The 23,875-nt window shown below is 45.9% G+C and overlaps 4 protein-coding genes and 2 long non-coding RNA genes across 12 annotated transcripts in view; 2 read left to right on the top strand and 4 right to left on the bottom strand.

Annotated features, from left to right (window-relative positions):
- LOC130519370 (uncharacterized) overlaps positions 1-1,322 on the top strand; it is a 7,759-nt gene extending 6,437 nt beyond the window's left edge. The window contains exon 3 of the long non-coding RNA XR_008948292.1: positions 1,229-1,322. This is a non-coding gene — a long non-coding RNA (uncharacterized LOC130519370). The remainder of the gene's footprint in view (positions 1-1,228) is intronic.
- LOC130519305 (protein mono-ADP-ribosyltransferase PARP12-like) overlaps positions 1-19,078 on the bottom strand; it is a 23,150-nt gene extending 4,072 nt beyond the window's left edge. Inside the window, 14 exon segments of the mRNA XM_057022639.1 lie at positions 12,510-12,648; positions 12,651-12,773; positions 13,313-13,464; positions 13,554-13,684; positions 13,813-13,891; positions 13,966-14,062; positions 14,138-14,258; positions 14,438-14,603; positions 16,129-16,255; positions 16,355-16,405; positions 16,471-16,492; positions 17,568-17,945; positions 18,043-18,181; positions 18,737-19,078. Coding sequence (XP_056878619.1) covers positions 12,510-12,648; positions 12,651-12,773; positions 13,313-13,464; positions 13,554-13,684; positions 13,813-13,891; positions 13,966-14,062; positions 14,138-14,258; positions 14,438-14,603; positions 16,129-16,255; positions 16,355-16,405; positions 16,471-16,492; positions 17,568-17,945; positions 18,043-18,181; positions 18,737-19,002 — 1,991 coding nt within the window. The 5' untranslated portion in view covers positions 19,003-19,078.
- Positions 10,009-11,460, bottom strand: LOC130519352 (protein mono-ADP-ribosyltransferase PARP12-like). Its single transcript, XM_057022729.1, has 3 exons — positions 11,364-11,460; positions 10,845-10,980; positions 10,009-10,746 (listed from the first exon to the last, which is right to left on the bottom strand). The coding sequence occupies exons 1-3, from the start codon at positions 11,372-11,374 to the stop codon at positions 10,459-10,461; spliced, it is 435 nt and encodes a 144-aa protein (XP_056878709.1). The 5' UTR covers positions 11,375-11,460; the 3' UTR covers positions 10,009-10,458.
- On the top strand, positions 16,411-22,554 carry LOC130519365 (uncharacterized). The gene is made up of 3 exons (XR_008948286.1): positions 16,411-16,532; positions 17,024-17,149; positions 22,467-22,554. It is a non-coding gene; the product is annotated as an uncharacterized LOC130519365 (long non-coding RNA).
- On the bottom strand, positions 19,221-20,976 carry LOC130519344 (protein mono-ADP-ribosyltransferase PARP12-like). 6 transcript variants are annotated; one of them, XM_057022715.1, is made up of 4 exons: positions 20,577-20,941; positions 20,098-20,233; positions 19,882-19,996; positions 19,221-19,805 (listed from the first exon to the last, which is right to left on the bottom strand). In XM_057022715.1, exons 1-4 carry the CDS (start codon positions 20,882-20,884, stop codon positions 19,777-19,779), a joined length of 588 nt encoding a protein of 195 aa, XP_056878695.1. In that variant the 5' UTR covers positions 20,885-20,941; the 3' UTR covers positions 19,221-19,776. The 6 variants fall into 6 exon arrangements, with proteins under 6 accessions (XP_056878695.1, XP_056878693.1, XP_056878696.1 ...); XM_057022713.1 differs by having other exon boundaries at positions 19,911-19,996; XM_057022716.1 differs by having other exon boundaries at positions 19,948-19,996.
- LOC130519339 (zinc finger CCCH-type antiviral protein 1-like) lies at positions 21,498-23,875 on the bottom strand. Of its 2 annotated transcripts, none has more exons than XM_057022705.1 (3): positions 23,527-23,875; positions 23,081-23,216; positions 21,498-22,983 (listed from the first exon to the last, which is right to left on the bottom strand). In XM_057022705.1, the coding sequence occupies exons 1-3, from the start codon at positions 23,790-23,792 to the stop codon at positions 22,405-22,407; spliced, it is 981 nt and encodes a 326-aa protein (XP_056878685.1). In that variant the 5' UTR covers positions 23,793-23,875; the 3' UTR covers positions 21,498-22,404. The 2 variants fall into 2 exon arrangements, with proteins under 2 accessions (XP_056878685.1, XP_056878683.1); XM_057022703.1 differs by having other exon boundaries at positions 23,081-23,219; positions 23,527-23,872.

The following is a 23,875-nucleotide window of genomic DNA, read 5'->3' as shown; positions in this document are numbered from 1 at the left end:
CAGCTGCAGAGACAAACCGAGGCCGTCTTCTCCCGCCTTCTTGGTTCCATAAGTAATGTTTGTCTGCAGCATATCTGGGGTCAAAAACCCTTTGGTCAGAGCACGTCAGCGATCGATCCACGGCAGGTGTGAGATTTTAGGAGGTTTACCCTTGAATCTGAGGCAATATTTCTGTGAATGAGCGCTGAATTTGACAACATCGTTAGCATCGCTCAGAAACCTCCGCTCCAGGACGGAGCTGTCCACGTCTGCGGGACCGTGTCCACCGTCCTGCCACACATGACACACGCTGTTGCCAACCGTGGAGAACATCAGCAATGATGATCGAGGAGCTGCTTTTCATCTTCGATGGTTTTCCAGCTCTTGTTCCTACACGACTGATCAGTGGCCACCGGCTGTGCTGTGTGTTGTATCTGTTTAATGATGACTGAACTTCCTGACTGACTCACGGGAGAAGCGTACAGGTTCCACTTGCCAAACTCATCCTCCCAGTACCAAAGCCATTCGGTGGCGAGGCTGGAGTCCGGCTCCAGCAGCGAGTTGCAGGTAGAGATTCTGCGAGCTTTGTGGAACCCACAGGTCATTCTGTCAAAATTGACTGTGCTGCTGGAACTACATGAAGGAGAGACTGATCGGGATTGTTCTAAGCGACCGTTCACTTTTATATTTGACCACTCGGGGCTTTACATTCACAATTGATGCATAGAAAATACGGCTTTAAAAACTATTCCTGGGTTCGATTACAGCCCAGGTGGAAACATTTGGCTTCCGTTATTGTAATTTTGAGATTATGCTCATGGTTCAACAGGTGTCAGGACTTTTACACTCGATAATACCTGTCCGTCATTTTAGGATCGCAAAAGTCTCTCTCGATCTCCTCATTATTGGGCAGCAGGAACCACTGACCACTTTTCTTGATCTGCCATCTGTAGGGCATCCTGTAATGAGCCCGGACGCATCGCTCTGGCAACAAAAGAGCAGTTAAAATTTTAAACAATGATTCCAATACTATTTAAAATAATACAAAAATAAACACAAAAATAAGTGAGTTTTTGTCTCACCCAGGTTTTTACAATCTCCTTTGATGAAGGCCATGCATATCTCACTCTTATCTGAAGAAAAAATGAACAAATCATCGATGGGATTCATTGTACCTATGGGAAGCCCTTTGGTGTTTGAGCCATCATCTTTGTTATCGCGGTTGTTGACGGCAGCAGGTATGTTCGAGGCGGCGGTGGCACGTTGTAGCTGCTGATGGGCGCCGGCGTTGACGGCGGCAGGTATGACCACGGTCAAGGTGCCCACGCTTCCCTTTGATGACTGCTGATATGTGCCAGGCACCGGCAGGCGGGGCGTCACCAGTGGAAGCTGCTCATCGCAGCTATTAGCGTCTGCTCCCATTGTTGTGGTCGAAATAGCCCCCTCTGCTGGTGTTAGGTTCAAACAACCTGAAACACGAGAAACACAAATGAGGCAAAGACAACAGTTTGAAATTTACTTGCAAGGAGAACGGAGAGATGTGCTCAGTTCCAGATCTCCAACACGTTCTGACGCACACCTCCCGCCATCCTTCTTTTATTGAAATGAGAAGGTCCCTAGCTACAGAAGTCCTTCACTGATTTGATTAGCTTAGCTCACAAACAGCACATTCTTCTATATCAGACAGATTAAGAGAACATCTCCTGGGTTCGGCCCTGCAGTTCTGTCTCCAGTCAATGCCACTTCTCCAACAGCCGCCGCCGCATTTCTGTCCCCTCGACCAGAGAAATTCGAGGTGACATACCAAGCATCACGAACCTTAAGCATTAGCAAATAATAGAAGCATTAAGTAATGAGAGGCACTATGGCAAGAATAAAGAATATAACAAGGTAAAAGCAAATAAGAGATAACTTTAACATAATGGATCTAACATTTCCCTCCTGTTTATCACATATTTGCTTCAAATTCTCAGCCATTTAACAACCTCTTCCAGTAGATTTTCGGTTGCAAAGTCATGTTTATGAACACAAATACATTTACACTCAGGGGAAAATTAGCTCAATTCCCTCATAGTCTTCAGAGTCTGTAGTCAAATCCGGTTCTTGTCTGCTGATTAAGGGATACAACTCGGCCATTCGGTTTTCCATGGGAGCGATAGCTGTGGTGATAAGGCGGTTAATAAGAGAACGCAGGCAGGGAATACAACAACATCCACACAAGGTAAGGATTGCAGCAAAAACAGCTACAGAAATTAGAATAGATGTAACCAATGTCTTATACTTCCCAAACACATTCATCCACTCGTCCCACATCGCGGTCTTTGCTCCTGAGTGCTCCTTCATCTTGCTGTTCAGGGTGCGCAGGCCTTCTATGGCCAGTGTGAGACTCCCATCCAATGCAGTGTTGTTAGGAATGAAGGTGCAACATTGATCTCCAAACACAGCACAACACACACACACACACACACCACCTTTCTCAGCTAACAACATATCCACTGCGATCCTGTTCTGGAATGCCATAAGGGAAGTAGCCGACAGTTGGCTGTGAACAGCCTCAAAACCGCTCTGAGTCCAATTTCCTAAACGTTGAACATTGTAATGGATGTAGTTGATTCTGTCTACATTCTTATTTATTGTACACCACCAACAGATAGAAGATTCAAAACCAGCAGCTACTTGATCCACTAATTTATACTCATCTGGAACACCGCGTGGAACACCGATAGCATCAATATACGTAGGAACATTTTCAGATTGCCATGCAGATCTTTTATTGCGGCGCCACTGTTCAGGCATAAATCTATGCGTGTGAGTGACTAATTGATCAGCCGACGTAGGAAAAACAGAAATTGGCATAAGAAGTGTTACCAAAGCACATAGTCCTGTAGCTCTCCGAGGCAATGTATCAAACAGTCTCTCATCCCCACACCACCACCAGATGTCACTACGGGACACTACCTCAATCCTACTTTGGTTCAGCGTGTTAACACTCATACAAACGCGTGAGGAAAGATTGCCAAGATTCTCCATTCCTCCGGTAAAATTTACGCATGTAAAGTTTCCAGGAGCCATTCTGTTAGAGAATATGGGTTTCTCCTTCTCAGTCTTAGTAAGAGGAAACACACTGTCCCATTGTTGACACAAAAAATTAGGATTGGTTTTAGTCATTAACTCAAGTACACAGTCTGCGGACACCGGGCTTGGTATCACTTTAAGGATAGGTCTCGGGCCTAAACACACAACACAATCTTCTCTCGTCACATTTGCTGCTTGCTCTGCCAACAGGAGCCAGTTGTTGATGTCTCTTGAAATTCCCGTATAAGCCAAAAACCAGTCATCCACATCTAGCTTGCTTGTGATTGCTTTAATGCCTCTTCCTCTGGCTACAGGGGAGAGTTTAGGCTCAATCTTTTCACTGCCATTTGTTGATTGCGGTGGCAGTTGACAAAGTGTCACAGGAAAGTCTACATCTGCGCTTCCAATCCACGCCCAAAATAACAAAACCCAACATGTATTGCTTTTGCTGCTTCCGGGCGGATTCAGGGTATTGTTTCCGGTGAGATTAACTGTTATCACGAATTTATTGTCATCATAGGCGACCTTAAGCAGTTTTCTCTGGTGTTGAGCTATGGGGTTAGTCGACCATGATCTCCAGTCATGACCTTTTGGATCTGCAACTAGATTCGCCCACTTTCCTGCATGTGATGTACTGCCTGTAGTTACATACCAAGGATAATCTTTCCATGCTGCAGCGTTGTTTCTGCCAAAGATGCTAGGTCTGCTAAGGCTGGTGAAAGGAATTGTCACGGTCGTGCTCGTATTTGAGGGCAGACACACCTGTGGTGCTATCGAAGAAATGCTGCTGCAGTCACCTGGTCTTTTAGGTTGTTATTTACACTTCGCTTGCCATGCCGTATTTTGGTAATGTTCAATCTTGAACCCGGGGGTTCCCAGAGGTACCATACAAATAAAAACAAACATATGAAAAAAATACACACTCCCAAACATTTAATTGCATTCTGTAGCCACTTGGGAGTCATTTGAACTTATCTGATTTCAACTGAGTTGGGGACTTTGTATAACTATTGTGATTATCAGGAATACTATGATTACAATTAGCACCGAGGCTAGTATGCTACAGCATCATACAGCCAATCGTCCGTATTTCTCTCTTTTTTTTTTTTTTTCTCTTCTTTCGTTCCGTACTATCTTTGTTTATTTTACCCGCTGCTGTCCTTGTGATGTTTGTGAAATTGGTACACTATTTATGGACCATAACCTGTTGAAGTAGCCTCCCTAAATGAGTCGGCGGCTCTTAAAACTTCACTGACTTTCGGGTCTACCCAGGCTCTATTCGCCTAAGTCCACCCTATTATCAGACTTTGCATCACCTTCCCGGTCGGAGTTTTCAACAGAAATGACCTTCTTGCAATGAGTGAGGTGTACCCAGGTTGATCTTTCAGCTATTTTAGCAGCAGTAGGTGTAGACAAAAGAACTTGGTAAGGTCCTTCCCACTTAGGTGAATACCAGTGTTTCTTTTTTACGCTTCTCACTAGGACCCAATCGCCTGGCTCCACCGGTTGGATTTTCTGTTGGGAGACAGAGGGCGTCTCAGTTTCATGACCTTGTTTTTGTTTTTCTAACATTTTTCTCATGTAATCAGCTAGATTAGACTCGTCATTTGTCTCCCAGTAGTTTGTGAACTGAGGAAGCCTGTACGGTCTTCCAAATAAGATCTCATAAGGAGTAAGGCCTGCGGTGCTTGTAATGTTTATATAGAGCTTAGCCAAATCAACACATTGTGTCCACGGTCTCCCCGTCTCTTCCATGCATTTCTTCAGTCTGTTTTTAATAGTGCCATTAGCTCTTTCAACTAAGCCTGCGCTCTGAGGATGATAGGCACAATGGTGTTTTAAGTCAATATGAAACATAACACTGATCTTTTTAACAACTTGATTTACAAAATGAGTACCATTATCAGAGTAATTTTTTTCTGGGATCCCATATCTGGGTATGATATCTTTGCAGAGTGCTTTAGCAACTGTTAGCGCATCTGGGTTTTTTGTTGGAAATAGTTCTATCCATTTTGAAAATGCATCTATTATGACTAGACAGTATTTCTTCCCTTCACTTTTATTTAATTCTATGAAGTCCATATGTATAGTTTGGAATGGATATTGGGGAGCAGGAATTTTCCTCTCCTGGGTCTCAGATTTCCCTGTGAATGTGTTTCGCACACGTCAGACATGTTCTACAAAAATTTTTTGAATAAGAATTAAATCCATAGGTTGTATAATGCTGCTGTATCTGTCCTACCATCCCTCCTGTTGAGACGTGTGTTACACCATGACTCATATAGCAGCCCATTTATACATTTTTTTTGTACGATAGGTTTTCCTGCTGGTCATACATAGATGTCTTCTTTTAAGGTTGCTCCGTTTTTAATCCATAGATCTATTTCGGCAGGTGGACTTTGTTGTTGCATTTCTTTAAGCGTGTCGCTGTTTACTGAAGTTTGATCTGAGAGCAGGAGTAATTTGACTTGTCCTGCTGCTGCTGCTTTTGCAGTTTTATCAGCAAATGCGTTGCCTAGTGAAACATTGTCTGTTTCTGATGTATGCGCCGCACACATTTACAGAGCTATTGGTCTCGGCAGCTGTACTGCATTTAACAGATTAGTTAAAGGAGCTGCATGAGTTACTGGTTTACCTGTTGAGGTCACCGTTCCTCTGTTTTTCCAGTGCTGAGCAAAGACGTGCACTGTAGCAAATGCATATTGGCTGTCTGTGTAAATGGTCACATCTTTTCCTTTCATTACTTTGCATGCTTCAGTAAGAGCCACTAATTCTGCTGCTTGTGCAGAATAATTTGATGGCAGGGCTTCTGCTTTGATCACCTTTGTCTGTGCTACTACGGCATAGCCCGTTTTGGTTTTACCAAAATCGTTTTTCTTTGAGGAGCCGTCTACAAACAAAACTGTTCCTGTTTTAAAGGTTGATCTTTTAAATCGCTTCTACTTTTTGCAGATTGTTCAGCTAATTCTTGGCAGTCATGTGGTTCTCCATCATCTGGGAGAGGTAACAGTGTAGCAGGATTCAAGGTTGTGCATCTCTCTATTGTCAAATGAGGTTGTGATAAAAGTGTTGCCATGCATGCTAAATGTCTAGCCGGTGATAAGAAAGTCATGTTTGTCTGCAACAACAAAGTTGACACCACATGTGGTACTTTCAACGTTAAAGGATGAAACACACTATAGAAGCACTCGTTTCCACAGCCATAGACGCTGCAATCACAGCTTTCACACAGTGTGGAAGAGCACATGCTACAGGGCCAAGTTTAGACGAGAAATATGCTATCGGTTTCATTTTGGTCCCACATTGTTGAGCTAAGACCGAGGTCATAAAATGTCCTTTGCAATCAACCATCTGAACAAAAGGTTTGCTGTAATCTGGCAAAGTTAAAGCTGTGCTCAACACTAAAGCTTACTTAATGTCACGGAAGGCCTTTTCTGCGTTTTCAGTCCATTTTAGTGAAAAGTCATTTTTAAATCTTCTTCATACATCAATTTTTGCAACGGTGCTGTAATTTCAGCATAATTTGGCACCCAGTTGCGGCAATAATTAGTTAGTCCTAAAAAGGACATCATTTGCTTTTTAGTTTGTGTTTTTGGAGCTTGCAGAATAGCTGTTTTATGGCCTTCTATGATAGTTCTTCCTCCTGCACTCAGGTTGTGACCCCAGTACTTTACTTCAGTTTTGCACAGCTGTAGTTTACTTTTGCCTACTTTATGGCCTTCTTCTGCTAAATGTTTAAGAAGTGCTATGGTGTCTGTTTTACATGCTTCTAAGGTTTCAGATGCTAATAAAACATCATCTACATGAGTCAATACTTGACTCCCACTGGGAGGGTGGAATTTAGCCATACTTGCTGTCATCATCTGAAAATAAATAGTTGGGCTTTCACAATAACCTTGGGGTAATCTGGTGTAAGTGTAACGTTTGCCTTCATATGTGAATGCAAACCAAAACTGACTGTCTTTATCAACAGGTACAGAGAAAAAGGCATTGCTGATATCAACTACAGTAAAAACTTTAGCTTTCGGATCTAAAGAATTCAGGAGCGTATATGGATCTGGAACGCAGGGAGCTCTCTGTATTACTGCATCATTTATGGCTTGTAAGTCCTGAACCATGCGCCATCCTGCAGATGGACTTTGTTTCTTTACTGGAAAAATGGGAGTATTGTCCGTCGATGAATTTCCAATCCTTACACCGCAATTCATCTCTGGGCCTTTGTTTGCTTTTACTTGTCCCCATTTTTGGAGGATTGGATTTTTTCTTTTAGCTCTACCTTTTCTATCTGCTTTTATTATGATTAATTTTATTATTTTTATTTTATGAGTTAACCTTATCCTAATTTACCGTTTTTTTGTTTTTTTTTTAGAATTTGGTCCAGTCTTGCACATAGGGTGACCTAAAACTGGGATGTTGATCTCAGTGGGGTGATAATTAATCAAACCGTTGTGGTACTTCTCACTTCAACTCTTTCGAGTGGAGAGTCTTGCCTCTGCATCCACAAGGGCCTTATCACTTACAGTCCCACCGCTTTGGTATGATTGAAAATACCTAGTGGTATTTAACAATCCTTTCACACTCACAATCACTCTGGATGATTTGTCGTGACTTACGGTAATTTCTTTTTCACGTGGCCAGGACTCCCTCGCCCTGCCTTGGTACTTCCCTTAGTACTCTTGTTTACCTGCCATTGACTAGTATTCACAGGGTTTGTTTCTCATTGCGTCTTACAGAGGACTTTCGGGTTCCTCTCTCCCAAAACACTGCCTTAGTGTCTATCGCAATTTTTACATTAAGTCCCCGACAATCATCACACACACACACTTTTGAATTCAAGACATGCTCACCACTGTTGTCTTTCCTCCTGGAATTCCGTCAACCGTCAGGGTCCAATCAATGAGCTGAAGCCCAGTCCCGGAAAGGGTATCTTAGGTCGCTTTGAGGCGGCCTGCCGTGGCCACGGTCTTTCCTGAGGTTCAGCCTCACCCAATGGACCCTTCAGGTGTGTTGGAATCCGGCTCGAAGGACCAAAATGTTAGGTTCAAACAACCTGAAACACGAGAAACACAAATGAGGCAAAGACAACAGTTTGAAATTTACTTGCAAGGAGAACGGAGAGATGTGCTCAGTTACAGATCTCCAACACGTTCTGACGCACACCTCCCGCCATCCTTCTTTTATTGAAATGAGGAGGTCCCTAGCTACAGAAGTCCTTCACTGATTTGATTAGCTTATCTCGCAAACAGCACATTCTTCTATATCAGACAGATTAAGAGAACATCTCCTGGGTTCGGCCCTGCAGTTCTGTCTCCAGTCAATGCCACTTCTCCAACAGCCGCCGCCGCATTTCTGTTGCCCTCGACCAGAGAAATTCGAGGTGACATACCAAGCATCACGAACCTTAAGCATTAGCAAATAATAGAAGCATTAAGTAATGAGAGACACTATGGCAAGAATAAGGAATATAACAAGGTAAAAGCAAATAAGAGATAACTTTAACATAATGGATCTAACAGCTGGCTGCTGCTGGCACTCCGCATCAGTATTGTCTTCCAGATCACTGGTAGTAAAGCTCGGCTTCTTCACTCGGCGGCCTCCCCGTCTTCCTTGGTTTCTGTTGCCCTTTTTGACCTGCAGCTGCTGGTTGCCACTCTTGGCCCTGTTGCTCTGGATGTCGTAGTACTTTAAGGCTTGGATATTTGCATAAATTGACTTGAAGGCGAGATCATGGGGCACACCCTGAAGAAGATTTGAGGTCTGCAGAGTGCAGAAACCATGGTTCCGAGAGCAGTTGCAGCTGGTGTTTAAGAACTTCTCACAGACGTGCAGCTTCTTGCAAGCAAAACCTTCCTTACATCCACCAAATACAACATCATCACCAGTGTTGTAATCATGACATAACTGGTTTAGAGGAGATAAAGCAAAGCAGACAAAGATGAGACGTGATGATGAAGGTTCAGAAGTCTCCCTGTGGTTGTGACCCCGCTCACGCTCACCTGTGGCAGGAGGCGGTTGTCGCTCTGCAGCAGCAGCGTGCACAGCTCTGTCCTGCTCAGGTGCTCCAGCTCGTGCTCCTTCAGGATCGCCTCATTGTGATCCAAGTCCAGCTCGTGGGAGAAGACGCACCCTCTCCTGCTGTCAAACACACACATACGTGTGATAAAAACACATATTCATACCTGAGACACAACTACACACTTTAATTTAAATCCTGTTGGAAATAACTGTGAACAAACTCCACCCACTCAAACTACTTTAAAAAGGTCACATCTGCATATTGCTTTATTATTTTATGACCCAGAGGGTCATAATTAAATCATCACTTTTACAGTGCTAAAAGCTACACGTAATCTTTTCAGAGTCCATAATCACATGATCAAATCTGTTGAAACCTTTTTTTGACTTTCCATATCATAATCTTTAAGTGTGTTTCTTACCCGTTCAGATTGTATTGACAGGATCCACTGAACAGGAAGTTCTTGCACAAGTGCAGAGCCTGGCAGGAGCCCGGACAGTCTCTGGTTCTACACAGTCTGACTTTGGTCCTGGCCACCACCTTCGGCTGCCCAAAAGGGCAACAAGGAAGACATTTGTCTGAACTGGACAAGATCTCCAACACACTGCTGCCGAGGTTACACTCCAAAAAGTCAGTGTCCACCGCGCCCTGATTGGCACAGATGAACTTCAAGATCTCCGACTCCATTATGTCGGAGCTCTCCGGAGTGTCTGACGGAGTTGTTGTTGGGAAGAAAAGTATCGTGACTGGAGAATGGAAACCGAAACTTAACCCTAGGCGTGACCGAATTATAATACCGATGTTGTCCACTGGGAACGCTGTAGCTACACGACTGCCTGCCCCAAGAGGTCATAGGAAAAGAAAAAGGTAAATAAATAAGCCTTATTACAAAAAATGCAACAAAATAACATGAAAAACAATTTTATGAGTTTAGATTTGACTTTAAGGTTTGGAAATTGAAAATATACAGCGAACTGTGATACGTTGGCTTATCAACCCAGATGAACAACAGGACAGCTCATCAAACTAATAGAAATAATAACAGACAGACTGAGGGTGCAGCAAGGACGTCCTGAGTCCTACAATACACACCAAACACTTGGACCACATAAGTCCTACGCGCAGTTGTTGCTGACATTCCTCTGGGTCTCTCACTTTCACCAGATCTGAATTGAGCAACTGCCTGATTATACAACTCTCCGTAGTGACCGGTGATTTAAAAAGACTGAAGGTGACTTTTCTGGTACATTCTCACATGATTCTCAGCCATCCAAGCCCATCAGTTCTAAAACACTGAAGCCGACGCGGAGGTCTTCAATGGAATATGCTCCTTCTGGACGGCTGTTCCTTCCTCCACGTCCTCTTCCTCCCCTGGGTGCCATCACCTCTCACATCAGAAGCTTTGTTCCGGGTTGTCTCCATGGAGCCTGTCGCTTCGAAGCCTCCTTATGGTACTTCACAGCCTGTATGTTCGCGTAAGTCGACCTTAAGGAGTGAATGAGATGTTCCGGTATGTCGTGCAGAACTTTTAGTGTGTGTGGGGCTCTGAAAGTGTGGTTACGTGAACATCTGCAGTCATGGTTTAAGAACCTCTCGCAGATGTGCACCCGCCTGCAACCATAACCACCTTGGCACCGTCCGAACAACCCTGGGCCGTTGTTGTAGTCGTGGCATATCTGTGACAGTCAGCACGAGACAAAGGGAGATGCTGTTAGAGAAAAGAAAGGAGCCTTAGGACCCGAGCTGGTGATCGTGCGTGCATATTCATCCTTACAGGAGGCAGCATTTGGTCGTCGCTCTGCATCAGCAGCGTGCACAGCTCCTCCCTGCTCAGGTCGTCCAGCTCGTGCTCCCCCAGGATCCTCCTGTTGTGTTCAGAGTTCAGCTCATGGGAGAAGCTGCACCCTCCACTGTTAACAAAACAGAACGTTTCTCTTTGTCTTATCGTTTAAATCTACAGTCACACAAAGTCTTTTTAAATAACTGCATTACTATTTAGGAGCAGCTATAACCTAATATTAGCTTAACCTTCATCTGGGTTCAACTTTGCAAACACTTGTGAGTGGAAATATGTGACTGTAAAAGAGACACGCAGCAAATAGAATTTACTGTAAAAATAATCTAAAAGGGCGTTTATGAAATATTAGTTCGCACGCTTGTGTGTTTGCAAAGGCAACCGCTAATGCGCGTGAGTTCACTTCCTTTTGAGCGGAAAATTAAAGTTCTGTCACAAAAATACATGTGATGGTAAATTGAATGACTTTGTTCCTCCATCTCTAATGGAATTCCTCGCCTGGTCAGCATCGGTTGACAGGATCCACCGAGCAGGAAGCCTTTGCACACGTGTAGCCTCCGACAGGAGCCCAGGCAGCCTTTAGTCTGGCACAGTTGCACTCTGGTCCTGGCCACCACCTTCTGTTGTCCAAATGGGCAACAAAAACAAATTTGTCTGAGCTCGAAATGATCTCTGACACGCTGCTGCCGAGGTTACACAAAAAAATCAGTGTCCACCGCGCCTTGACTGGCGCAGATGATCTTTAAGATCCCTTTCTCCATCTCTTTCCAGGTTGCTCCCCTTCAGCTTTACTTTCTCCGTTATTGTGACACGAGAGCAGAACGGTGAGGTTCGGAAACAGGAAGTGAACTTTATTTTCTTTTTTAAAAATACATATTTCAATTTACCACAAGGGGGCGGTGTTGCCGCACGCAAGTGTGCATCTATGAGAACGAAAAATTACTGTTCTCCCTGTTCCTCCGATAAAAAAAAACAAACAATAAAAAAAATCAAATAAAACGCGCGCTCGGGCACGCACACACACACACACACACACATCGTTTTACTGAGTAATACTTTAACCATTTTTGTTTATTGAATAATGACAGTGCACATTGATCAACATCTCAGTTATGCATCATTGTAAATACGCCGCAACTAGGAAAAACAGCTAAATCCTATCAGAAATTAGAAAAATAAATTCACAACAATTGTTGTCCCTCCAATTTAGAGGCTCCAACTCTCTCCCCCTCAGTCTCTCTCTCTCTCTCCAATGCATGCCGGGATTTTTAGGCTGTCGATCCATTACCGCAGTCCGTTCGTGACGCTGATTGGCCAGCAGGAAATTGTGGTCAAGGGGAATAAAGAAAATAAAAGGGGGACATGTGTGTGTGTGTGTGTGTGTGTTTTAATTAACCCTTCTATTACTGTATTCAATCAACAAAAGTGCGATTTAGGTTAAAGCAAAAATGACCAAAAACAGTCTGCCTATGAAGGATGCAGGATTTCTCCTCTGACGCCTTCGTCTGGTTGGGCTGGCTGAAGGTACTCGAAGCAGTAGCCGTGGAAAATGATACGCTGGGCTGGTGAGAAGGTGTGCTGACCTGACTGGCCAGGTATGAGTTCATACCTGAGCTTCTCGATATTCCTGATGTTAGCACAGATGTGAAATTGTTGTCCCGATACTGCAGCAAGTACTCGGGGTAGATCTGGGGTTTGTCAAACACAACGTAAATGGAGGGTTGATGAACGTTGTCAACGCAGCTGTCGTAGAAGTTGATGTCCCCTCCGTCCTTGGAAGGGGCCTGCGGTACTCTGGGGATCCCGTGGTGTATTTCCCCACCAGCAGCCTCACCACAAACATGGACCTGACATCAGAGTCGCTGGTGTAGCGGTGTGAGTACTTGGCATCCACGGCAAAATAACTGCCTATATTTGGGCACAGGAGGATATTTTAGTAATTATCACTGTCTTAAAGCATTTCACCTGGGCAGCAGGAGCAGCAGCAATGGTGGAAAGTGCGTACTTCCAAGTATGTACTGGTATGCATTACAGCAGTTCACAAGAGGAACATCAAACTATCAATGTTGTGATGTTCACTTGTGAACTCCTAACTTCCAAGTATGCACTGGCCACTGCTGCAGCTACTGTCTGAGGTGAGATGCATTGTGGGATACTGAGCTGTCCACACAAATGGCATCTGCTGCATACTTGGAAAATTGGGACATGTGTGAATTTTGGGATGTAATTGTCAGTTTGTGTACTCAGAATTGGAACGGTACTGATGTCATTTCACAAGTACACGAGAACGCAAGTAGGGACGAGTACAAAAGTTGAGAAACGGCCGAGATAACAAGATGGAGGCACTTTTTATGAAGTGATTCACATGTTGGCAGCTCTGACAGATGTTTGACACCTGCGATCGCGCCCCCATGCCTAAAATCTAAAGAACATATATTCCCACTAACCTTTGCCATAAGCTGTCCCATGACTGCCACAGAGTCTCCAGTCCAAGTTACTGTGGCAGATGGTGTCCACGTGTTGATTGTCGGTGCCGTGAAAAAGTTTCAGCTCCAGCACCGGATGGCCACCGTTCTTCTTCTTCATCTGGGTTTTCTGCCTGGATTTATGCAGGAAGACCAATGTAAAGGACATAAACGACAAGAACAATTCCGAGATTTGAGGTGATGGATGTGGTTGCTCGCTCACAGCTGGAAGACCTCCCACAGGGCTTTGTTCTGAATCCTCTCGATCTTGGAAATGTCAAAACCTCTCATGGTTTTACAGAAAAGTGCTTCAACCTCCTTATATTCATCCGATGAGGACACAAGGGGGACTCTCTGGAGAAGCAGCGAGGAGCAGTCAGATCTTTGGATTTCCCTCTCACGGCTCCTAAATGATACTTTTTTTGCATCGCGCTGATCTGATGTTACAAGACGTAACTCTTATTTTGACACACACTTCACACCTTGTATCCTGTTTGAGGGAGCTGGTTCTTGTCCCAGTGGTTCGGTATAGCAGCAAAACCCACTTCTTCTCCAGGCTTCCTGCACTCCGAACACACATGAGAATCATTCCAGGTGTGGCCATAAAAACGCCAGGATACTTTGGGAACACCCACCTCAGTCTGCCGTCTCGGACATCAGCTGCAGAGACAAACCGAGGCCGTCTTCTCACCGCCCTCTTGGTTCCATAAGTAATGTTTGTCTGCAGCATATCTGGGGTCAAAAACCCTTTGGTCAGAGCACGTCAGCGATCGATCCACGGCAGGTGTGAGACTTTAGGAGGTTTACCCTTGAATCTGAGGCAATATTTCTGTGAATGAGCGTTGAAGTTGACAACATCGTTAGCATCGCTCAGAAACCTCCGCTCCAGGACGGAGCTGTCCACGTCTGCGGGACCGTGTCCACCGTCCTGCCACACATGACACACGCTGTTGCCAACCGTGGAGAACATCAGCAATGATGATCGAGGAGCTGCTTTTCAACTTCGATGGTTTTCCAGCTCTTGTTCCTACACGACTGATCAGTGGCCACCGGCTGTGCTGTGTGTTGTATCTGTTTAATGATGACTGAACTTCCTGACTGACTCACGGGAGAAGCGTACAGGTTCCACTTGCCACGCTCATCCTCCCAGTACCAAAGCCATTCGGTGGCGAGGCTGAAGTCCGGCTCCAGCAGCGAGTTGCAGGTAGAAATTCTTCGAACTTCGCGGTACCCACAGGTCATTTCGTCAAAATTGACTCGTGGTCTGCTGGAACTACATGAAGGAGAGACTGATCGGGATTGTTCTAATCGACCGTTCACTTTTATATTTGACCACTCGGGCTTCATCGTCATCATCATCAATCTTTATTTATATAGCGTCTTATACAATCAAATTGTTTCAAGGCGCTTTCCAGAATCCCAGGGCCTGACCCCAGAGAAGCAACAGTGGCAAGGAAAAACTCCCCTTTAACAGGAAGAAACCTTGAGCAGGACCAGGCTCATGTAGGGGGACCCTCCTGCTGATGGGGGGGGGGGGGGGGGGGGAGAGGAGAGGAGAGGAGAGGAGAGGAGAGGAAGCCATGACCCAGTGGGGTGACAGAGGCCTGTCAGGTGATCATGTTTCTGGACCCCGGCAGCCTCGGCCTATAGCAGCATAACTAAGATGTTAACCTAACAATTAGACGACCCTCTAAGTATGATAATTTGTCTGTCTATGATAATAACTGGAGCTACAGAATCAACAACAATAAGCTTTTTCAAAGAGGTAGGTTTTAAGTCTGATCTTAAAGTAGCGATGGAGTCAGCCTCCCGTACCTGGACAGGGAGCTGGTTCCACAGCAGGGGGGCCTGGTAGCTAAATGCTCGGCCCCCCATTCTACCCCTAGAGACTCTGGGAACCACAAGTAGACCAGCATTCTGAGAGCGGAGCGGTCTATTGGGCTGATAAGGTATCACTAGCTCCTCCAGGTAGGATGGAGCTAGGCCTCTGAGGACCTTGTAGGTCAAAAGAAGGGTTTTAAAAATTATTCTAAATTTAACGGGCAGCCAATGAAGAGATGCCATTACAGGAGTTATGTGATCTCTTTTGTCAATACCTGTCAGAACTCTGGCTGCAGCATTTTGGATCAACTGGAGGCTTCTTAAAGAGTTGTTTGGACACCCTGATAATAAAGAATTACAATAGTCCAGCCTGGAAGTAACAAAAGCTGGACTAACTTTTCAGCATCATGGTGGGTCAGTAGCTTCCTGATCTTTGTGATGTTCCTCAGGTGAAAAAAGGCACTTCCAGAGACTAATTTAATGTGTGAGTTGAAGGAGAGATTTTGATCAAAAGTTACTCCTAGATTCCTCACAGAGAGACTAGATGTTAGGATACCATCTAGAGTGATCATGTGATCTAATCTATCCCTGAGAGGTTCAGGACCAAACACCATGACCTCAGTTTTTCCTGGGTTAAGGAGGAGGAAATTTGAAGACATCCAGGACTTTATGTCTTTAAGACAGGTCTGGAGCTTCACTAACTTCTCTGTCTCCTCTGGTTTCATGGATAAATAGAGCTGAGTGTCATCAGCATAACAATGAAAATGTATCCCATGCTGCCGAGTAATGTTCCCTAAGGGAAGCATGTACAAGGTGAAGAGGCTTTACATTCACAATTGATGCACAGAAAATATGGCTTTAAAAACTATTCCTGGGTTCGATTACAGCCCAGGTGGAAACATTTGGCTTCCCTTATTGTAATTTTGAGATTATGCTCATGGTTCAACAGGTGTCAGGACTTTTACACTCGCTAATACCTGTACGTCATTTTAGGATCGCAAAAGTCTCTCTCGATCTCCTCATTATTGGGCAGCGGGAACCACTGACCACTGTTCTTGACCTCCCATCTGTAGGGCATCCTGTCATGAGCCCGGACGCATCGCTCTGGCAACAAAAGAGCAGTTAAAATTTTAAACAATGATTCCAATGCTATTTAAAACAATACAAAAATAAACACAAAAATAAGTGAGTTTTCAGACTCACCCAGGTTTTTACAATCTCCTTTGATGAAGGCCATGCATATCTCACTCTTATCTGAAGAAAAAATGAACAAATCATTATGGACATATGTCCAGACACATCGATGGGATTCATTGTACCTATGGGAAGCCCTTTGGTGTTTGAGCCATCATCTTGTTATCGCGGTCGTTGACGGCGGCAGGTATGTTCGAGGCGGGCGGGTGGTGTGCAGGTTGTTGTAGCTGCTGTTGGGCGCCCGTTGACGGCAAGCAGGTATGACCGAGGTGGTGGTGGCAGGTTGTAGCTGCTGGTTGGGCGCCGGCGTTGACGGCAGCAGGTATGACCGAGGTGGTGGTGGCAGGTTGTAGCTGCTGTGGGCGCGCGCGTTGACGGCAGCAGGTATGACCGAGGTGGTGGTGGCAGGTTGTAGCTGCTGTTGGGCGCCGGCGTTGACGGCGGAGGTCCAGGAAGACCGGGTGGCAGCGGTCAGGGTGCAGGTGTAGCTGCTGTTGGGCGCCGGCATTGACGGCAGCAGGTATGAACAAAGCGACTCGGAGGTGGTGGGGTGAGGTGGCAGGTTGTAGATGAGGGTGGGCGCCGGAAGGACGCAGCAGGTTATGACAAAGCGCGGCGGCGGCGGAGTGGGAGGTGGCAGGTTGTAGCTGCTGTTGGGCGCCAGGTTGACGGCAGCAGGTATGACCGAGGCGGCGGTGGCAGGTTGTAGCTGCTGTGTGGGGCCAGTGTTGACGGCGGCAGGTATGACCGAGGCGGCGGTGGCAGGTTGTAGCTGCTGTTGGGCGCCAGTGTTGACGGCGGCAGGTATGACCGAGGCGGTCGGTGGCACGTTGTAGCTGCTGTTGGGCGCCAGCGTTGACGGCAGCAGGTATGACCGAGGCGGCGGTGGCAGGTTGTAGCTGCTGTTGGGCGCCAGTGTTGACGGCGGAAGGTATGACCGATCGGCGGCGGGTTGGTGGCGGTGGCAGGTTGTAGCTGCTGTTGGGCGCCGGCATTGACAGCAGCAGGTATGACCAAGGTGGCGGCGGTGGCAGGTTGTAGCTGCTGTTGGGCGCCGGCGTGACGGCGGCAGGTATGACCGAGGTCAAGGTGCCCACGCTCCCTTTGATGACTGCTGATATGTGCCAGGCAACTGCAGGCGGGGCGTCACCAGTGGAAGCTGCTCATCGCAGCTATTAGCTTCTGCTCCCATTGTTGTGGTTGAAACAGCCCCCTCTGCTGGCTGCTGCTGGCACTCCGCATCAGTATTGTCTTCCAGATCATTGGTGGTAAAGGTCGGCTTCTTCACTCGGCCTCCCCGTCTTCCTCGGTTTCTGTTGCCCTTGTTGACCTGCAGCTGCTGGTTGCCCCTCTTGGCCCTGTTGCTCTGGATGTCGTAGTACTTTAAGGCTTGGATATTTGCATAAATTGACTTGAAGGCGAGGTCATGGGGCACACCCTGAAGAAGATTTGAGGTCTGCGGAGTGCGGAAACTATGGTTCCGAGAGCAGTTGCAGCTGGTGTTTAAGAACTTCTCACAGATGTGCAGCCTCTTGCAAGCAAAACCTTCCTTACATCCACCAAATACAACATCATCACCAGTGTTGTAATCGTGACATAACTGTTTTAGAGGAGATAAAGCAAAGCAGACAAAGATGAGACGTGATGATGAAGGTTCAGAACAGTCTCCCTGTGGTTGTGACCCCGCTCACACTCACCGGTGGCAGGAGGCGGTTGTCGCTCTGCAGCAGCAGCGTGCACAGCTCTGTCCTGCTCAGGTGCTCCAGCTCGTGCTCCTTCAGGATCGCCTCATTGTGACCCGAGTCCAGCTCGTGGGAGAAGACGCATCGTCTCCTGCTGTCGAACACACACATACGTGTGATAAAAACACATATTCACACACTTTAAATTAAATCCTGTTGGAAATAACTGTGAGCTACAATGTTACTTTATTATTTCAGACTATATTTGCCTATTTGTGCCATTTATTACAGGGTTTTAACAAACTCCACCCACTCAAACTACTTTAAAAAGGTCACATCTGCATATTGCTTTATTATTTTATGACCCAGAGGGTCATAATTAAATCAATACCAATATCAATATCAATGTTTATTTATATGGCACTTTTCATACGCTAGGTAGCACAAAGTGCCTCACAAAGGATAAAAACAGCAAAGAGAACAACAGAATCAAGAAAAGGACAGACACACACACATGCATACAATACACTTACACACACACCCACACACATAAACAAGCTGAGGCAAGCTGAGACATGGCTGAGACATCATCACTTTTTACAGTGCTAAAAGCTACACGTCATCTTTTCAGAGTCCATAATCACATGATCAAATCTGTTTAAACCTTTTTTTGACTTTCCATACCATAATCTTTAAGTGTGTTTCTTACCTGTTCAGATTGAATTGACAGGATCCACTGAACAGGAAGTTCTTGCACAAGTGCAGAGCCTGGCAGGAGCCCGGACAGTCTCTGGTTCTACACAGTCTGACTTTGGTCCTGGCCACCACCTTCGGCTGCCCGAAAGGGCAACAAGGAAGACATTTGTCCGAACTGGACAAGATCTCCAACACACTGCTGCCGAGATTACGCTCCAAAAAATCAGTGTCCACCGCGCCCTGATTGGCACAGATGAACTTCAAGATCTCCGACTCCATTATGTCGGAGCTCTCCGGAGTGTCTGACGGAGTTGTTGTTGGGAAGAAAAGTATCGTGACTGGAGAACGGAAACCGAAACTTAACCCTAGGCGTGACCTAATTATAATACCGATGGTGTCCACTGGGGGCGCTGTAGCTACACGACTGCCTGCCCCAAGAGGTCATAGGAAAAGAAAAAGGTAAATAAATAAGCCTTATTACAAAAAATGCAACAAAATAACATGAAAAACAATTTTATGAGTTTAGATTTGACTTTATGGTTTGGAAATTGAAAATATACAGCGAACTGTGATACGTTGGCTTATCAACCCAGTGATGAACAACAGGACAGCTCATCAAACTAATAGAAATAATAACAGACAGACTGAGGGTGCAGCAAGGACGTCCTGAGTCCTACAATACACACCAAACACTTGGACCACATAAGTCCGACGCGCAGTTGTTGTTGACATTCCTCTGGGTCTCTCACTTTCACCAGATCTGAATTGAGCAACTGCCTGATTATACAACTCTCCGTAGTGACCGGTGATTTAAAAAAGACTGAAGGTGACTTTTCTGGTACATTCTCACATCATTCTCAGCCATCCAAGCCCATCAGTTCTAAAACACTGAAGCCGACGCGGAGGTCTTCAATGGAATATGCTCCTTCTGGACGGCTGTTCCTTCCTCCACGTCCTCTTCCTCCCCTGGGTGCCATCACCTCTCACATCAGAAGCTTTGTTCCGGGTTGTCTCCATGGAGCCTGTCGCTTCGAAGCCTCCCCTTATGGTACTTCACAGCCTGTATGTTCGCGTAAGTCGACCTTAAGGAGTGAATGAGATGTTCCGGTATGTCGTGCAGAACTTTTAGTGTGTGTGGGGCTCTGAAAGTGTGGTTACGTGAACATCTGCAGTCATGGTTTAAGAACCTCTCGCAGATGTGCACCCGCCTGCAACCATAACCACCTTGGCACCGTCCGAACAACCCTGGGCCGTTGTTGTAGTCGTGGCATATCTGTGACAGTCAGCACGAGACAACAGGGAGATGCTGTTAGAGAAAAGGAAAGGAGCCTTAGGACCCGGAGCTGGTGATCGTGCGTGCATATTCATCCTTACAGGAGGCAGCATTTGGTCGTCGCTCTGCATCAGCAGCGTGCACAGCTCCTCCCTGCTCAGGTCGTCCAGCTCGTGCTCCCCCAGGATCCTCCTGTTGTGTTCAGAGTTCAGCTCATGGGAGAAGCTGCACCCTCCACTGTGAACAAAACAGAACGTTTCTCTTTATCTTATCGTTTAAATCTACAGTCACACAAAGTCTTTTTAAATAATTGCATTACTATTTAGGAGCAGCTATAACCTAATATTAGCTTAACCTTCATGTGGGTTCAACTTTGCAAACACTTGTGAGTGGAAATAGTGTGACTGTAAAAGAGACACGCAGCAAATAGAATTTACTGTAAAAATTAATCTAAAAGGGCGTTTATGAAATATTAGTTCGCACGCTTGTGTGTTTGTAAAGGCAACCGCTAATGCGCGTGAGTTCACTTCCTTTTGAGCGGAAAATTAAAGTTCTGTCACAAAAATACATGTGATGGTAAATTGAATGACTTTGTTCCTCCATCTCTAATGGAATTCCTCGCCTGGTCAGCATCGGTTGACAGGATCCACCGAGCAGGAAGCCTTTGCACACGTGTAGCCTCCGACAGGAGCCCAGGCAGCCTTTAGTCTGGCACAGTTGCACTCTGGTCCTGGCCACCACCTTCTGTTGTCCAAATGGGCAACAAAAAACAAATTTGTCTGAGCTCGAAATGATCTCTGACACGCTGCTGCCGAGGTTACACACCAAAAAATCAGTGTCCACCGCGCCTTGACTGGCGCAGATGATCTTTAAGATCCCTTTCTCCATATTTTTCCAGGTTGCTCCCCTTCAGCTTTACTTTCCCCGTTGTCGTGACACGAGAGCAGGACGGTGAGGTTCGGAAACCGGAAGTGAACTTTATTTTATTTTTTAAAAATACATGTGATATTTTAATTTACCACAAGGGGGCGGTGTTGCCGCACGCAAGTGTGCATCTATGAGAACGAAGAATTACTTTTCTCCCTGTTCCTCCGATAAAAAACAAAACAAACAATAAAAAAATCAAATGAAAGGCGCGCTCGGGAACGCACACACACACACACATCGTTTTACTGAGTAATACTTTAACCATTTTTGTTTATTGAAATAATGACAGTGCACATTGATCAACAGCTCAGTTATGCATCATTGTAAATACGCCGCAACTAGGAAAAACAGCTAAATCCTATCAGAAATTAGAAAAATAAATTCGCAACAATTGTTGTCCCTCCAATTTATAGGCTCCAACTCTCTCCCCCTCAGTCTCTCTCTCTCTCTCTCCACAATGCATGCCGGGATTTTTAGGCTGTCGATCCATTACCGCAGTCCGTTCGTGACGCTGATTGGCCAGCAGGAAATTGTGGTCAAGGGGAATAAAGAAAATAAAAGGGGGACATGTGTGTGTGTGTTTAAAATGCTCTAATGTGGAATTTATTATTGATATATTGCTTTGAATTAGAACATCAGGGGGCAATTGTCATTTGAACAGCACCAAATCTGGGTAAATAAATAAATAGATGATGAAATCGGCCAAATTGGCACGTGCTGCATCATTTCAGCACCAACCCGTCTTTGCTGACTTCGTGTTGCCATCCTGCATCCACGACAGAAGCGTACATGGGTAGAAACGTAGGGACAAATAAAGATGACCGCTTTTCCTGTGTTTTCTCTCCATGGGGGTGTTCCTAGATTCAGCTAGTCCACCATGACTCAGCAACACCGGGGACAGACCCATTGGGATGCACACAAAACAAAAGGGAAATGACTCATATTTAATTCATGGGCTCTGTCAGTGTGACACAGAGAAGATTTCCATGGTACGCTGGAGGTCTTCAAGCTGCTCCAGTCGGTTCTGGAGAGCTGTGCCACCACAGCCGGAGCGAGACCCTGCGGCCGCCGCAGGCACACGGCCGACAGGAAGTAGCTGCTCTGGCTGGTTAATGTCAGTAGATTACTGATGGTGGATGGTTGCAAAACACAAATGAGTCCATACTCATATCTGAGCCTCTTCTACCTATTCCTGATGCTAGCACAAATGTGAAATCTTTCTTCCGATACTGCAGCAAGTACTCGGGGTAGATCTGGGGTTTGTCAAACACAACGTAAATGGAGGGTTGACGAACGTTGTCAACGGAGCTGTCATAGAAGTTGATGTCCCCTCCATCCTTGGAAGGGGGCCTGCGGTACTCTGGGGATCCCTTGGTGTATTTCCCCACCAGCAGCCTCACCACAAACATGGACCTGACATCAGAGTCGCTGGTGTAGTGGTGTGAGTACTTGGCATCCACGGCAAAATAACTGCCTATATTTTACAACGAGGTGGCGGTGGCACGTTGTAGCTGCTGATGGGCGTCGGCGTTGACGGCGGCAGGTATGACTGAGGTCAAGGTGCCCACGCTTCCCTTTGATGACTGCTGATATGTGCCAGGCACCGGCAGGCGGGGCGTCACCAGTGGAAGCTGCTCATCGCAGCTATTAGCTTCTGCTCCCATTGTTGTGGTCGAAACAGCCCCCTCTGCTGGCTGCTGCTGGCACTCCGCATCAGTATTGTCTTCCAGATCATTGGTGGAAAAGCTCGGCTTCTTCACTTGGTTTGTGTTGCCCTTGTTGACCTGCAGCTGCTGGTTGCCACTCTTGGCCCTGTTGCTCTGGATGTCGTAGTACTTTAAGGCTTGGATATTTGCATAAATTGACTTGAAGGCGAGGTCATGGGGCACACCCTGAAGAAGATTTAAGGTCTGCGGAGTGTGGAAACCATGGTTCCGAGAGCAGTTGCAGCTGGTGTTTAAGAACTTCTCACAGACGTGCAGCCTCTTGCAAGCAAAACCTTCCTTACATCCACCAAATACAAATACAACATCATCACCAGTGTTGTAATGGTGACATAACTGGTTTAGAGGAGATAAAGCAAAGCAGACAAAGATGAGACACGATGATGAAGGTTCAGAACAGTCTCCCTGTGGTTGTGACCCCGCTCACGCTCACCTGTGGCAGGAGGTGGTTGTCGCTCTGCAGCAGCAGCGTGCACAGCTCTGTCTTGCTCAGGTGCTCCAGCTCGTGCTCCTTCAGGATCGCCTCATTGTGACCCGAGTCCAGCTCGTGGGAGAAGACGCATCCTCTCCTGCTGTTGAACACACACATACGTGTGATAAAAACACATATTCATAGCTGAGACTACACACTTTAAATTAAATCCTGTTGGAAATAACTGTGAGCTACAATGTTACTTTATTATTTCAGACTATATATTTGCCTATTTTTGCCATTTATTACAGGGTTTTAACAAACTCCACCCACTTAAACTACTTTAAAAAGGTCACATCTGCATATTGCTTTATTATTTTATGACCCAGAGGGTCATAATTAAATCATCACTTTTTACAATGCTAAAAGCTACACCATATACCATAATCTTTCAGTGTGTTTCTTACCTGTTCAGATTGAATTGACAGGATCCACTGAACAGGAAGTTCTTGCACAAGTGCAGAGCCTGGCAGGAGCCCGGACAGTCTCTGGTTCTACACACTCTGACTTTGGTCCTGGCCACCACCTTCGGCTGCCTAAAAGGGCAACAAGGAAGACATTTGTCCGAACTGGACAAGATCTCCAACACGCTGCTGCCGAGGTTACACACCAAAAAATCAGTGTCCACCGCGCCTTGACTGGCGCAGATGATCTTTAAGATCCCTTTCTCCATATTTTTCCAGGTTGCCCTCCTTCAGCTTTACTTTCTCCGTTATTGTGACACGAGAACAGAACGGTGAGGTTCTGAACCCGGAA

The sequence above is a fragment of the Takifugu flavidus genome, chromosome 22 (assembly GCF_003711565.1).
Source record: "Takifugu flavidus isolate HTHZ2018 chromosome 22, ASM371156v2, whole genome shotgun sequence".
NCBI classification, from domain to species: Eukaryota; Metazoa; Chordata; class Actinopteri; order Tetraodontiformes; family Tetraodontidae; genus Takifugu; species Takifugu flavidus.
Note: the sequence above shows the minus strand (reverse complement) of the source record. Positions and strands in the feature narration are given on the sequence as shown.

Excerpts from the sequence above, each read along its gene's own strand:
- LOC130519352 (XM_057022729.1), bottom strand. Across the intron at positions 10,747-10,844 it reads ACGACCAAATGCTGCCTCCT|ATATGCCACGACTACAACAA; the intron begins GTAAGGATGAAT and ends TGACTGTCACAG.
- LOC130519344 (XM_057022711.1), bottom strand. The coding sequence starts at position 20,884 with ATGGAGAAAGGGATCTTAAAGATCATCTGCGCCAGTCAAGGCGCGGTG. Across the intron at positions 20,234-20,576 it reads GAGGAACAAAGTCATTCAAT|TGGAGGGTGCAGCTTCTCCC; the intron begins TTACCATCACAT and ends TTTTGTTCACAG. Across the intron at positions 19,997-20,097 it reads ACGACCAAATGCTGCCTCCT|ATATGCCACGACTACAACAA; the intron begins GTAAGGATGAAT and ends TGACTGTCACAG.
- LOC130519339 (XM_057022703.1), bottom strand. The coding sequence starts at position 23,792 with ATGGAGAAAGGGATCTTAAAGATCATCTGCGCCAGTCAAGGCGCGGTG. Across the intron at positions 23,220-23,526 it reads TGTCAATTCAATCTGAACAG|CAGGAGAGGATGCGTCTTCT; the intron begins GTAAGAAACACA and ends TGTGTTCAACAG. Across the intron at positions 22,984-23,080 it reads ACAACCACCTCCTGCCACAG|TTATGTCACCATTACAACAC; the intron begins GTGAGCGTGAGC and ends CCTCTAAACCAG.